At 45.2% G+C, this 16,016-nt stretch overlaps 1 protein-coding gene across 2 annotated transcripts in view; it reads left to right on the top strand.

Annotated features, from left to right (window-relative positions):
• Aff3 (ALF transcription elongation factor 3) overlaps positions 1–16,016 on the top strand; it is a 538,593-nt gene that overhangs the window by 423,677 nt on the left and 98,900 nt on the right. For both annotated transcript variants that reach the window (XM_047523038.1, XM_047523040.1), the window contains one exon: positions 4,155–4,206. In XM_047523038.1, the coding sequence (XP_047378994.1) occupies positions 4,155–4,206 (52 nt within the window). The remainder of the gene's footprint in view (positions 1–4,154; positions 4,207–16,016) is intronic.

Here is a 16,016-nt window from a genome sequence, read left to right as displayed (position 1 = left end):
TGGAAAAGACAGATGATAAAAACGTCCCCCAGGGACAAGAGGAGGTCAAGGGCACAAGCACAGCAATGCCAGGTGTGTGGAGCTGTGACCCACAGCCTCCTTGCCACACACCAAACACAGGCAGATCTGAGGGTCCCAGGAGTGACATTGTTCTTCTCTTCCCTCTCTAACCAAGTTCCATGGTTTGTCTATGACCTCAAAATATTTCTCATCCTCAGGCTGAGCGTCCACTCTGATATGTTCAGCCTTAAAAATGGAGGCCCTCACTCCTTGGTTTATATCCAAAGGACTTAAAATCAGCATACTACGGTGACACAGCCACATCAATATTCATAGCTGCTCAACTCACAATAGCCAAACTATGGAACCAACTTTGGTGCCCTTCAACAGATGGATGGATAAAGAAAATGTGGTACATAGACCCAATGGAATATTACTCAGCCTTAAAGAAGAATGAAATCATGTCATTTGCAGGTCAATGAATGAGACTGGAGAATATCATGCTAAGCAAAATAAGCCAAAGCCAAAAAGCCAAAGGCCAAATGTTTTCTGTGATAAGCAGATGCTGATCCATAGTGGGGCGGGGGCTAGGGAGGAATGAAGGAGCTTTGGATTGGGCAGAGGGGAGTGAGGGGAGGGAAGGAGTGGGGGTGTGGGGATGGGAAGGGCAGTGGAATGAGACGGACAGTATCACCCTACATGCATGCATGACTGCTCTACCCATGTGCCTCACCCCATGTACAGCCCGAGGAAGGAGAAGCTGTGCTCCGTTTGTGTACGTGTGTCAAAGTGCATTCTGCTGTCAGGCTTAACTAGTTGGAACACGTTTTTAAAAATGGAGGGCTTTGTGAATGTTGAAGCAGAGTTGAGTGTGGCAGAAGGGGACCCGAGCCCAGGGACTGCTGGCCACCGTCGGAAGAGCGTGTGTTCTCAGACGGCGTGCAGCCTTGAGCCTCAGCGTGGACCGCGTGTCTCGGGGGCTGGGGTGCACGGTGGCGGTGCTGACCGTCCAGGTGGCTCCATGTTTTGGTGCAGCCCCATCAGGGCTGCTGTGGGACTCGTACAGTCTGCTCGGTGTGCTGCTCCTGTGGACGTCTTCTCGTATTCTCAGAGATTCTGAGGTCTGCCTGGACTTGAACTTCTCTGCTGGGGTTTGGATATGGTTTGGTTCCCCAAAGGTCCATGTCCTGGAAGCTTGGTCTGCAGAGTGGTCATGCTGGGGGCCCGTGGGACCTCGAGGAGCTGGGCCCAGTGTTAGGTAGTTAGGTTTCTGAGCACTTCACCCTCAGAAGGGATTCATGCTGGTCTTACGGAGCAAGTTAGTTCTTACCAGCCTGAATCCCTCTCTGGCTTCCCGTCTCACTGTGTGATCTCTACCACACTATCACTCTATTGCGATATAGCCAGGGGAGCCCTCACCAGAGACCAAACAGATGAGACCACCCGGTCTTGGACTTCTAGCCTCCACAACTGTGAACTAAATAAGCCTCTTTTCTTTATAAAGTTACCCAGCCTCAGGTGTTTTTTTATAGTGGAAGAACACAGACTAATACATGTGATTCTTTGTTGATAGACCTTAGCCAGAAACACAATAAATTCATTGTTTTAAAAATATGAGTTAGAACTTAAGTGATTGAGAGATTATTGTGCACAAAGCAATGTGGAACCCTGGCTGCTTTTCTTCTGGAAATACTGACAAAAGTAGAGGAGTTCCATTATTAGAAATGCCCACAACCCAAAGGTATGACTTGCTTGGGGTAAGGGGGTGTGAGGAGCAGTGTGAGAATCAAATAGATGTGTATTTATGTGTTGATTCTTGTCTTAATCTGTTTTCTGTTGCTATGACAAAATACCTAAGACCAGGTCATTTATAAAGAATAGTGGTTTATTTGACTCATGGTTCTGGAGGCTAAAAAGTCCCAAGAACCTGGCGCTGGCATGTGGCGGGAGCCTTCTTGCTGCATTGTAACATGGCGGAGGGCATCATGTAGAGAGACGAGGCGGGCGAGCTAGCACACGTCTCTCTTCCTTTTCCTCCAAAGCCACTAACGCCATCGTGGGAGTCCTACCCTCGTGGACATATCTAACCACAGTCACTCACACGGGCCCGTCTCCAAATACCATCCTCGTCCGACTCTGGGGATTGACGTTCCAAAACATGAACGACAGAGGATCACATGCAAGCCATAGCAACACGTTTAGGACACGCGTGACATAAACGAGGGTCACTCTGCTCCATACTTAGAAGAGCACCTCACGCAGTCTTTGCCACGGTGGTGGCATGGCGCACTGCCAGCCTGGTGGGTGGCCGGGTGAGAGTCCCCTGGGCTGGTGCGCGGCCGGGCTAAGGCCCCTGCTCCAGGGCTCGCCGGGCTCCTTGCTCGGGCTGGCGCTGGTCTTCAGAGCTGTGCACTCTGCACGTACGACGGTCCTGTTTCCCAGTCGCCCTCCATGACCCCAGGGGTGGTCACAGGGATGGTGCGTGTGTCCGCCCTCTCCCCTTGCCCACCCACTCAGGACACGCAGCGCCTGCCTGCGTCCTGGAGTTAGACCAGCTCGCACCGGCAGTGCACCGCAGGAGAGGCGGGGGCGGAGGCAGGAAACGGCGCCCTCTCTGGTCTTTTAAATCAGAAAGGCCTCTGTGCCTCGGCAGAACACAGCCTGGGGAAAGGGCCGAGACCCCGCCAACAAACGGGATCGTCACCGGGGACTCAGGGACAAAGGAAGCACAGGCCCTTCCCTAGGTTATTTCCAGCCAGCGCTCTAATAAATCACCACGGTGGCCCTTCTCTGTGCAGCCGCGAGTGTGAGTCCATGAGGTGAAGGAACGAAAGACCTGCCAGCCGGACAGGGTGGCGTCGGGTGTGCGTGCGCGTGGGGTGCGAGGACTAGGGCGCTGCTGCGGCCCCCGGGAGGGTCGAGTGGCCTGCGGGGACACAGATTCGGTGTCCTGCTGGAAGTGGCTTCCGTCGTGGTCAGAAACGACAGGGATTTCTTAGTCCTGTTCTCCATTTTTCTGTGCTGTGAAATGGGAGAAGCAAATTTATCTCACAGACTCTAAAGCAGGACCAGACGTTCAAGGTTGCCCATTCACAAGTAGAGGCGTGGGGTCGGCGGGAGAGGGACGTTCAGCAACCTGGGCACACAGTTGAGGCTGCTCCGGGTCTCCACGCCGCCCTGCTTCGTCACAAAAGTCACTCCCAAGAATCATAAAAATATTCACAGGCATCTCCTGGCGATAGGCCCGTCGCTGGCGTTTGAGATGCACCAGACCCATGCTGGGGGACAGTCTTGGGAAGCCGACTTCAGGGGGGTCCCTGAGCCCAAGGGCTCAGTGACCTTCAAACCGGCATGTGGAGCCCCAGCTCCCTGCAGCGTGGGCCTACAGGACAGCTCTGCTGGTTCCGGGCTCCTTCCAGAAGGCCTTTCTGAATAAGATTTCTTTTTAAATGAATCCATCTGAAAACTTCCATTAAATAAAGAAATAACTCAGCCGTGCTGATAAAAAATACAGTTTTCCATCCTCGGAAACAATAGGGGCTGAGGTTGCGTTTCTTTTTTTCCTCTCTTAGCTTTAATGGACTCCCGCTCTGTCGGGAGGAGCCCAAGGCTCTCGGAGCGGGTGGGGAGCAGCCCGGAAGCCTCCTCCTGCAGGCGCTCGGGCAGGTGTCTTCTCCAGCCCTCACTAGACAGGCGGAAGACCGAAGCTGGGTTGCTCACTGCTCAAGTTCATTATCCATGCTCTCAGCAGAGTGCTGCTCATTCCCCTTTTCTTTACCACGAATGCCCTCCCCGCAGCAGGCAGGCTCAGGACTCAGCCCAGCACCTGGACAGGAAGAACAACGAGCAAGTAATGGTGGAATTAAAACCGCCCAGGGAAAAGCCCCCTTTGGTTCTCTTTGTCTGAATCCCCTCCTTCTCAGGACTCCCCATCCCGTCCTGTGATTCCACCAAGGCCGATTCTCACCATGCCACTGTCTGCTGTTTCCTAAGTGGCTCAGAGCAAAAGCCCTTCAGAGAGAAAGAGGGGAAAAAAATTAGGAAATCAAGCAGACGTATTATTACTGAAACGTTGCTCTTATAAAGGTGACATTGTTGGTGTTAAGTGATGTTGAACCCACTAAGTGTCTGTACCTCTCTGTCCCTCCTTTCAGAATGCTGGAAGATGACCTTAAGCTAAGTAGCGATGAAGAAGAGAGTGAGCAGGTAAGACGTTCTTGTCTGTCGCCGTCCTGTGGGTGGGACAGGGCTGCCACTCACCCAGCCGACTCTGCTGGACGTGAGCTGAGTGGCGGAGATGGGATTGTGCTTCTCTGGAAGGTTCCATTGATTATGCACCTCTATGCACTTGGGCCAGTCTGTTGAAATACCTTGGCCTTAATCACCCTTAAAACGTTAATTCTGTGACGTCCTGTGACATGGAGACCAACAACTACCATATATTTACAAGAAAACTGACCAGGATCTGACTTCCCTGGGCAATCAAGCTCTTTTTGCTTCCTTTATTCCTTCCTCCTCTCCCCACCCCTACCACCTTTTCTTTCTCTTTTTTCCTTTCTTATTTTTCTTTCTTGGCAAAGCTAACCAGCCTTCTAGAGATCAAACACGTGACCTTAAGCTCCTCAGCATGCAGCCGGCAAGCTATAACATTAAATATGGAGAAGCCTTATACAGATATTATTAACATTGAGAAGCAGCAAATGTAGAGGTGAGCTAAAATGATGAATAAAAAATAATCACGCTCAGTCCGGGCTGTTTGTCTTAAATGATAAATGTGCTTGAAATATTCTCCCTCGGTGTTGATTTATCAGCCCGAGACATCCGTCAGGGGGGTTATAAATACTCTTCTGATCAGTCAGTTAAGGTGAAAAAATATCCACTCAGCATTCATCACTTCCACTCTGGCGTCTCAGAAAATGCTGGTATTGTAAAGCGAGTTTGAAAACACCGAGCCAGGTTTTCCTACGCTTCTGTTTCCTTTCTCTCATCACCTGGACTGCATGTTGTCAAGTTTGGATAAACAGGATGGGTAGAAAGGCAGTTTAGGGAAGGTTGGGGGTTTTTTTGTTTGTTTGTTGTGGTTTTTTTTTTTTTTTTTTTTTTGTAATAAGTCATTTTTACATGCAATACCAAATGCCTGTGCCACTCAGTTGATTTGAAAGTGGCCAACTGGATGCCAAGGTGCCGGGGAACACTGCATGGGTGATCTGCTGTTCAGACCTGAAAATACAAATAATGCAGACAGAGCAGGAATCAGGGGGGGATTAAGGGGAAAGGAGGTTTCCAGGAAGAGTGAGCAGAACGTGGCCCTGGGGTCACCACAGGAGGGTCCTCTCCTTGTCAGGGAAGCTGGGGCCCTGAGGGTGTGAGATGGGCCCCACAGATCTGGAAACCAGATTGGCCAGCGAAGAACACCCCAGTGAGGGAAGGCCGGCAGGAGGGTTTGCACTGGCCACAAGTGGATTCATTTCTTTCCGGGCGTCCACACTGAGCAGGAGACACCCACAGCACAACTCCGTACGCTCCGCAGTCGAGTAGAACGGTCTCACTCCTAACTTTGGTTTCTCATCCATCTGACTACAAGCAGATCATTTCATCTCTTTTGAGGCTCAGATAGGCACAGTAAGGATTCAGTTCTGTCAAAAGTGTAAATCGGGTATGGTTTACAGTAGCAAAAAAGATTCCCAGACTATTTTATCTAGCAGACTTTTCTTAACTGGGAATAGTGATGTGCCTGTAGGTTCTCTGAAGCAGGCAGAAGTTTCAGTGGACTCCGTTGCTTTATCGGCTATTCCCTTCCACCTTCTAGCCGCTGATGACCTTCTACTGTGACTGTACAAGTCGGGCCCTTTCTTCTTGCTTATACGACCCCTTCCTATTTCACAATGAAAGGGACTGACAGGATGGATCCTTTTATACAGTAATCCCTACCTCGTAGTCAAGACCCCAGACAGTGGTTCTGTGTGCAGTTTGATTCTTCAGCACTAATTCTATTAAGTTGTCCTACTTTGGCCTATAATTAGATTCTAGCCTAATCACAAAATCGTAATTCTCCACCTTTAAAAAAGACCATTGTTATGTTTTTTTTTTTCCCCTCTCCCTCTCCAAGACCAAAATAAGATTTTCCCCTGAAATAACGCAGCCTGCATACTTAGGCAACACAGAGACACACACTTCACTTCTCTGGCATCGCGAGATGACTAAACGTTTACCCTAAGTGATCTCTCCTGGTGTAATCGGAATTTGTCCCCTACCCAAAAAGCTTTTGAAAACTTCCTATGTGCGTCCCTACTTTGGTAAGCACATCTACAAAGGTCCCCAGCCTCGTCTTCCACGACTCCTGGTTGTCTTTGTGCATGTTGGTCGGCCGGCCTGCACAGCCACTGTAATAAAGACTCACACGTGAGCTCCAAGTGCTACACCTGTTGGCCCTTCTGCAAAGATCCTGGGACTCTTGGTGTGTTTGGATGCTCCCATCTAATGCTGCCTCTTCCCCCAATGCCTCGGTGCCCTGGAGATAAAGCAGAAGGGAAGGAGAGCGCAGCAGCCCTGGCGTGGGGTTCAAACCCTCCCTCTGCTACGTCAGAGCTTGGCAGCCTTGGCCCCTGCTCTCCACCACTCTTGTGCTTCCGTGCCTCCGTTTGTGAAATTGCAATCAGTGTCAGATCCCCAAGCCTACCACTGCCTCAGAACTTGAGGTCACCCATCATTTTCACCCCACCAGGTCCATGAAGGTGTTTTGGGACCTCTTACATCATGTATAACCACAAGAAGGAGAAATTATACTCCATAATATGTGATGTGTCAAAGTGCATTCTACTGCCATGTATAACTAATTAAAACAAATTAAACAGTTAAATGTTAAAAAAAAGATGAAAGATTAGCTGGGCATGGTGGCCCATGCTTGTAATGCCAGCTGCTTGGGCAACCATGGTGAGAAGACCACTTGAACCCAGGGGTTCAAGACCAGCCTGGTCAATAGAGCAAGGCCCCATCTCAAAAAAAAAAAAAAAAAAAAGATAAGAAAATAAATAAAAATTTTTATAAACAATAAATGATGTCCATGATTATCAACTCAAAATTGAATACAGCATGTACAGAGAAAAGTACACATACCCAAAGTATATAATGTTGACTATTCATAAAACACCCAGGTAACCAGCTCCCAGATTGGGAGATGGACATGAATGTCCTCCCAGGTACCTCTGTGCTCCCAGCAGCCTCCAGAAGGATGACCACTGTTTCCTAACATAGGAGAGTACTTTTGTTCATTTTTTAACTTTGTATCAATGGAATCCTACCGTGCACTCAGCATTATTAGTGAGATTCACCCACGCAGCCAAAGTTTGTTTATTTTCACTGCTGTATCATATTTCATTGTGTGGGCATGCCATGATTTGCATATGGATATTTTGGATGATTAGAATAATGCCATTATCCGCATCCTTGAACATCCTCTTATTAGGCATATGAGAGCATTTCTGATGGATCTGCTCCCAGGAGTATAAATGCTGGGCCAACTTTGGCAGATCATCCAAAACCATTTTCCAAAATGGTTGTACCAACTGACACTCCCACCAGTGATATATGGAGATTCCAGTTCCACATCTTCACCACCCATCTGTCTTTTTATTCCATGAGGGATATTAGTCTGAAGTTTTCTGTTTCATGCTCTCTAGGTCTAATTTTGATATCAGGATAGTGCTGGCCTTCTAAAATGAACGGAGAAGCGTTCCCTGCTCATTTCTTTTCCTGGAGAGATTTTGCACAAATCGATGTCAACTCGTCTTTGGCAGAATTCTCCGGTGAAACCATGTGGGCTTGGAAATGTTTAAAGCTTACAAATTCTATTTCCTTAATAGTTATAGTGCTTCTCCGATTGTCTAATGAGTTAATCAGTTGTAATAATATGTGCTCCTCAAGTCATTACTCTGTCATTTAAATCGTCTTATTTACCAGTACAGAGTTGTTTATAGCATTTCTTTATTATCCTTTTGATGTGTACAGGATCTGTAGTACTAGCTCATTTCATCCCTGGTACTCATCATTTCTCTTTCTTCTTTTTTTCTTTTTCTTTTTTTGGTCAGTCTTACTAGAGATTATCTATTTCTAAAATAGTGTTTTGTTTCATTGATATTCTCTGTTTAGATTTTTAGTGTTCAATTTCAGTGATTCATTATCTTTATTATTTCCCTCCTTTTGCCTGCTTTGGGTACATGTGTTGCTCTTTTTCCAGTTGATCCAGTTCATTGAGAAAGTTTAAATTTTTATTTGTGGGTATGTGTATGGTGCTGGGGATTGAATTCAGGGTCTCACATATGCTAGGCAAGCACTGTACCACAAGCTATATCCCTAGCCCTGAAACTTTGTGTGTGTGTTTTTTTTAACTTAATCTAATCTAAATTTAGATTGATATGAGACATCCTCTTTTATAATTAAGCATTCAGTGCTGCACATTTTACTCCAAGCACCACTGTGGCTTTATCCTGCAAATGTTGACATGATGTATTTTTATTCCCATTCAGTTTAATGAGACAACTTCTTTGATTCATGGATTATTTAGAAGCATGTTGTTTAATAGCCAAGTATTTAGGAGAGCTGCTTTAATCTTACTTTTATTGATTTCTAGTTTGGTTACCTAATGGTTAGAGAAAACAATACCATATGATTTCAATTCACAAATTTGTTGAAGCTTTTTTATGACCCAATTTTGGCTTATATCAGTATGTTTTATGGGCATTTGAAAGAATGTGAATTTTGCTGTTGTTGGGTGGAGTGCTCGGTAAATATAATGGCATCCTATTTAATGCTGTTGAGTTTGATGTTATAGAGTTCTTATATTTTCTGACTTTTTGTCTAGTTACTCCATCAGTTGTTCAGAGTAGTATTGAAGTCTCTGTATTTGTGGATTTATTTCTCCTTTCCATTTTATCAGTTTTTGCTCTATGTATTTTTCAGCTCTGTTAGTTGGTGCATATGCACTTAGAATTCTATATTTTGGTAAATTGACTCTTTTATCATTATGTAGTGTTCTGCTCTATCTCTGGTCATTTTTCTTTGTCCTGAAATTGTCTTTTTCTGGTTTCAGTATAGCTACTCCTATTGGTTTGTTTTTTTATTAATGCTTAAATAGTGTGGCTTCTTTCGTTCTTTCACTTGCAATCTGCCTATGTTTTTATACTTGAAGTGAGTTTCTTACAGAGGGCATGTAGTTAAGTCCTATTTTCATCCACTCTGCCAATTTCTCTTTTAATTTGATGCATTTAGAACATTTACATTTAATGTTATCATTGATATGTTAAGGCTAGAATTTGTCCCCTTTTTTTTTTGTACGTTGTTTTTTCATTTGTTTTCTTTTTCCTATTTTTCTGTGGGTTTCCTGAACATTTTGAAGAATAGAATTTTCTCTATAATGTTGTCATGTACATCTCTGTGTGTCACTTTTCGGCGGCTCATCTAGGTATCATATTATATAGACGTAATTTATAGCAGTTCACTGGTGCTGTCATTTCATGTTTTCTCCCTCAATGTCCTGTAATTACCTCCATCACAGATTTTATAGTAGCAGATAGTATGAAATTTAGTTTTCTGTCTTTTCAACTTTGTGAGATAAAAACCTGAATCTTATTCTGTAGCTTATTCCTCTTCATGTCTCTGGAGCATACCATGGATGACTGGCTTCTAACAGGAAAGATGAATCTTCCCACTACTGCATCCACACAACTGCTTTTATCTTGATATGTCCTGTTCAAGAGGACACTGTGCTGCTCCTTCCCAAAGGCCATCCCGTTTCCTCTTGTGACATTACTGGGGACTTGTTCCTGTGCTTCCTTATTTCCTACCTCTCCACTGGAACTGCCCCTCTGGAACCACCAGTGACCTCAATGGAGCCAAATGAACTGGGCTCTTCTCAATCCCTTGTCTTTCCAGAAGACTGAGCATGGAAAACTCTTGTTCACCCCACTTGTGAAGAGGAACCCAACACCACACTCTCCTGGTCTGTTTTCTATCCCTCTGGCTGTTTCTTCTCATAATGCTTTGCTGACTGCTTGGTCTCTTCTCGGTGTTGAACTTTGGAGCCTTGTAGTATTTATTCCTGACTTCTCTTCTCTGTTTCTACTCTTTTCTTGGTGATCTCATCCCTTCCCATGACCTTCAATTTTTATGTACTGGCAATTTTTAAAGTTATAGCCTCAGCTCAGAATCCTCTTCTGAACCTCAGACCTCCTTGACTTTTCCACTGGAATGTCTCACAAGCATTTCAAATGTGCCAAGCGGAGCTTCTGGTCTTTGCCACTCGCCTCTACGCAGACACACAAATATGTTCCTCTTTGAGATTGTTCCTGGGTCCAAAACTGGCACTGCCAAATGCCCAACTATTCAAGCATGGAAATCTAGGACCCATCCTTGACAACTCCCTATTTCTCACTCAAACATTCATTTAGTCCCTAAGACCTCTAAATTCAACCTCCAAAATTAAATACTAGTTCACCCACCCTTTTCCATCCTGGTTAGTCCAAACCAGTCTAATATAAGCTATCATATTGCTGATACCCACCCTCTATCTACAACCTTCCATCACAGATCTGTTTAAAATCTGAATCAGATCAAGTCATTCCTTGGCCTAAACTCTTAAGTGGGTTTCCCATTCCACTGGGGTAGAGCCCATAGCTCATAGTGTGACCAGCACTGTTCTGCAGGGTCTGGCTTGGTCCACTACTCGTTAAGCTCATTCAGAGCACTTGGGCCACCTGTGCCTTCCTTCAGCTCTTCAACAAGCCAGGCTCAGGTGCTGTGGCCTCCACAGGCCTCTGCTTCCTCAGTTTCTGCCTGACACCTGCTCATCTGCAATGAGACAGCTTCCTCAGGGAGGTCTTCTCCTGATCTGAATCCCCATTTGTCCTTCTCACAGTGACCTTAATCTTTATCCTAGATTAAGTGACCTTAATCTTTATCTCACATAATTTTAGTTACATATTATATGTTTTCAAATATCTCTACCAGCTAATCTGGAAGTTTCCTGAGGGTAGAGACTGCGCTTGGCACAGCAGAGGTGCTGTCTTGACGTGTGAGTAAGTACACTGCGTTGTGTCAAATCAGGCGTATTTCCTGTTGTCTGGAGTCCAGTATCAAAGATGACCTTTGCCCTTCCTTTATTTCTTTTACTGAACACGCTGATTTTTTCCAGTGAGTCCTACATAGACATCAGAAGTATTGACAGAGGGCCGGGGCTGGGGCTCAGTGGTAGAGCGCTTGCCTGGCATGCGTGAGGCACTGGCTTCAATTCTCAGCACCACATATAAATGAATAAATAAATGAAGCTCCATTAACAACTAAAAAAAATTTTTTAAAGTATTGACAGAAATGTAAGTCCCAAGACCCTAAGTCAGCTGTCGATGAGTGCACAAATAGCCTGGAGAAAAGCATCTGTCCCTCCTCCAGGGTCTCCAGGGTCTCTAGCCACTTTCTTCCATGTTGGCATCAGGCCATGGGAGGTCACACGTTTTGATAGCTTATGTCAAAGGGAAACCTCCAAACCCAAGCAGATGGGTGTCTCCACTGCCTTCCCTTCCAAGGCTAATGGAATTCTGACTGCGGCCTCTCAAGCTGGGTCTGTGACGACGTCCACTGGGAATGTTTGCCGGTGTCCTCGAAATGGAAGGGTCGTCTCCTGGCCGCCCCTGCCATTCTTATTCTTGAGGAACTTCGAACTGGAAGCAGCACAAAAGATGGCAGAGTCGGTTTTCCTCTTTGGACAAATGAAGACTATGTGAATCGTGGAGCAGATTCGTTTGATCTCTTCTTCTGTGAGCAGTTCGGAAGGCCAGTATTTCCATAGGAGAATGTAAAGGAATTAGAAGACTTAAGGCAAGATGCTCCCTGAAGGCACTCGGCCCTAAGGGAATTTTCATGGACGTGGAAGGGAGAGAGGAATTGTGGAGCATGGCTTGCCATTGGGTGAAAACCACCAGCTCTGCCTCTCAAGCCGAGGAGGTCCTGGGCGGCGAGACAGAGAGCATCTAGATGGGATCGTCAGGGCTGAGCCCTGCGGCAAGGGACCACGGTGAGCACTTTCAGCCAGCGGCAGCCGAGACAGCATCAGCTGCAGACAGTGTGCCCAAGATGACAAATACATAGCTCAGGAGAGGAAGGGAACAGGGATCCAAACTGAACAGCTCTGCACATGCCTGCAGCTTCTGGTAATTACATTACTCACACGTACTGGGCAGTCTTTTCATTTTAATTATATAAATGCATTTTTCTCTTTAAATGAGCATGGTTTATCCACTTAAAGTGACTATTTTAATTTTGCAGGCAGCGATCATTGGATATAATCTGTGGAGGGAAATTTCCCCGTTGGCCTAATTTGCTTCTTGCACAATGAAAGAAAGTTACCTTTTAATCCCCAATCAATATTTGTAGAGCACACAATTAATTTAATAGATAGCTAGGTCATTAACATAAATCTGCAAGCTAAAGAGCCAATTATTTTCTTATTTATAATGCATAGAGTAATAATCACACTTGTCAGGAAAGATCTAAAGTCTCACTGCATTGAGATGTCAGGATTGTAGGTGAGGTTGCTCTGAGCCCAGGATTGCTGTTCTTACTCCATTTTGTGGCCTTTGGCTCCTGATGTGGTGGTACAAGAAACGTGCCCATCTCCATTCTCTGCTTTTTACCCTAGAGGTCAGAGGATGGCTCTTATCGGTTTGGGGTGTGCTAAAACATTAAAAGCCATCACCAACTCTAAGGGGACTTCTTCATTTTTCCTTTGTTCCTTTTTAATATGACTGATGCATAACAAAAAGCAGAACTTTTTAAAAAGAGCCTCTGACGCCAGTGATAGTGCGTGGCCACCAGTGACCAAATGCACTCACAGAATGAAATGCAGATGCAGAATAAAAACACAGGAGGCCCATGCAGCCCTGCTCCGCTTCCCTAGGTGCATTTTTCTTCTCGGGATCAGCTTGGTTGATGCTGAAGTTCTTGGCCTGTGAAAATTTATTACCCACAGAGTCAATCTGCATCCAGGCAGCCAAGTCTGAATAAATAGAGTCATTGTGCTTGTCTGGGATTTGTGGCCAGAGTTCATCCAGTCAGCGTGACATTCACATCCCAGGAGATTCATAAAAGCCAACACCCTGGTATGTGCTCTTGAATCCTGCCAAAATTGTGTAGAATTATATAAACAGGAGTTGAAGCAATAATCAGGACCAGGTTTGGGGGCCAAGACTCCAAAATCAAGTTTCTCCCTCATGAAAAATGAACTGTATTGTTATTTGTAGCCAAACAAGAGGTAGACAGTTTTGACACAAATAATTCTGAGAACAGTCTGGAATGCCTATGAAGCATCAAACATCCATGCAAGATGCTGTCTCTTTGGTCTGGATGAATTACACATTAGTAATATTCGTTTCAATAATTGATCCACAAAAAACGTAAGTAAATTTTCAGTGCCAGGAAATGCCCTGCCTTGAGGACTCTGCAAAAATGTCTATATTATCTATACTAATCCTAATAGCAACATAGGGGGAAAGTTGTTCATGCTTGCTTTTGGTTTTAGCTTTGAAACAGTGTTGTACCTGAGCTAACTATCCAGTTTGATCACATTGATGAACTGGTTTCTTTTTAATATGGAAATAAAACAATAACTATAGTTGAAGGCTACAGCTTATCAGGTCATTTGTATATCTATAAGTGAAATCACCATAAATAAAATATTACTGTCATTAGAAGCGAATGAAAATTTCCTGTATTACGTCATGCCACTCTGTACAAACATTTGCAAAAAGCACAAACCTATGTGGCTACACATGAAAAAAAAATCCATAATTATATTTTTTCATGTTAATCAGCTGCAATATCCAAAAATGGAAATGGTCAGCCAACTTAAATGTCACCAAGACAGAGGCACCGAACTTCAGCACTATTGCCTAAAATATTTTTTAAGGTATCTTCTTCAGGACCCAATGGATATTTATGTCAGTTGATGGTTGTCCAGCCCACCTGGGCCGTGGGATGGACCTAATTTCATCCCAAGGACCCTCCATGGAAAGCTACAAAATGAGAAATTATCTAAAAATTTTAAAAGATGATCCATTAAATTTGGGCAAATATAAAACACGAAAATAGGGAACCATGGCCTTTGTTCAATTGCAGAATTCATAGAAGGAGCTACATTTTTGAAGTGAAGCCAAGTTCTTGTTCCTGGCAGATATCAACGCCACCTGCCCAGACTCTCCATTGAGGGAGCAGCGAGGGCCCCCACGACACCGATGAGCTCACGCTTCCCCTGCACAGCTTCCAGCAGGGCTGCTGGTTGGCAGAGGAAGGGGAATTCTCTCTCCAGAGCACACTCCCGTTCAGCTCAGAGGAGTTGTGGGAGCTTTGTCCCACAACTTCAGTGGGTTTTGTCCTTCGATCACTTGTTTGGAAGCATCACCATTGAAGAGTGGTGGCTCCTTGGAGTACATGGTATCACTCCTCTCCAAGCGTGGGTGGCGTCAGACAGTAAAGAATGGGCCTACACTTGTTCAGGTGTTTGGTAGAGATACGCCGCTGGAAAGTTTCATTGTGGTTCTTCCGGATCTTCTCCACGTGGGGCTGGTTATCTCGTAAGCACAGCCTTTCTCAGGAGACTCTCTCAGCCTCTTGCTTCTACATAGGAAAAACAATGTATATATATATATATCTTTGGTTATTCAGGGCTCTTGGCACTTCTTAGTTCTATCCGAACCACATCTGTAGCATACAGGCTGTGCTAAAATGTCAGGCCACCAGACGTGGTCAAGTCCACACTTGAAGAGTGCAATGACGCAGGTTAGCGGGAACATCTCTCTTGGGAGGTCTGATCCAGCAATAGGTGTCCGGGAACCTCTCCCTTCAACCTTGACTTTATTCTTCAAAGTCCAGAGCAGTTCAAAGAAAAGTGTGTGATTATGATGCATTCCATGCAAAACTCTTTCCCAACCCGCAAGACCATGTTTCTCTTGAGATTAAAAAAAAATTCTGACACCAGCAACATGCTCAAAATCGGTTCTGTGTTCTCTTTTACGATTGGTTTGCAGATTAAGAACATCTTTCCTAGCCATTACAAAACCTGTTTTTACCTTCAAATCTTGCTATTTTGTCTGAGTAGAAAAGGTTTAAATAAAATGTAAAGCCAGATCTGGATTCTGCAAGCACAGGTTGTATTTTTTAACAAAACAACCAAAACATTTATGTTATTTTCATCTGGTCTTGGTACAAAAACAAAGCCACACCTGTGTTCCACAACGTAGGCCCTAGTTGCCTTCAGAACCATCAGCCATTCACCAAGGCCAGTGGAAAGTGAAGGGGATACCATACTGAGGTAGCAAAAGAACTCTAAAAAAAAAAAAAACTCCAAAAAGACACTTGTCAAACTGAACCAAGTGGGAAATGAGTAATCCTGATGTCACCTGCAGGACCAAAGATGAGTACAAAAGTTGATCTCATAGAAGTGGACAGTGGAATAGTGGACCCCAGAACCTGGCAGGAGGGGACATGAAGTAGGGGAGGTAGGGAGATGGAGAGGGATGGGCAACAGACACAGGTGCGGCTGAATGGGACTAGTAAGTCCTAATGTTCTAGAACACGGGAGAATAACTAGGGTTGGCAACATTGAATCACATATTTCAAAATTTCTAATAGAGAAGATTCTGAATGGTCCCAACACTAAGAAATAGAAGCAATAGAAATCCTAGTTACCTCGCAAGATTCCTCGGGCAGCTAGAAAGGCGCAGCTCTGCCCCCTTAGCCCGGAGAAGCCTCCTGCTGTCTGCTCCTGCCCAGACCTAACTCAGCATATGTAATCCTGACCTGGGGGGCCTGGAGGTAGGAAGGTTCTTCCCCGGGAGTTTCTGACCAGCTTTGGAATCAGCGATATGCTCCTGCCTGTGATCCTCTTGAGGAGAAGAGATTAGTCTTCGCAACCTCAGATCCTCCCCTGCCTTGGCAGGCACCTTAGACGCCTGGACTTCCTCCTTGTAGGA

The sequence above is a fragment of the Sciurus carolinensis genome, chromosome 13 (genome assembly GCF_902686445.1).
Source record: "Sciurus carolinensis chromosome 13, mSciCar1.2, whole genome shotgun sequence".
Classification (NCBI taxonomy): domain Eukaryota; kingdom Metazoa; phylum Chordata; class Mammalia; order Rodentia; family Sciuridae; genus Sciurus; species Sciurus carolinensis.
The sequence above is the reverse complement of the archived record's forward strand: the minus strand, read 5'-3'. Positions and strand labels throughout refer to the sequence as shown.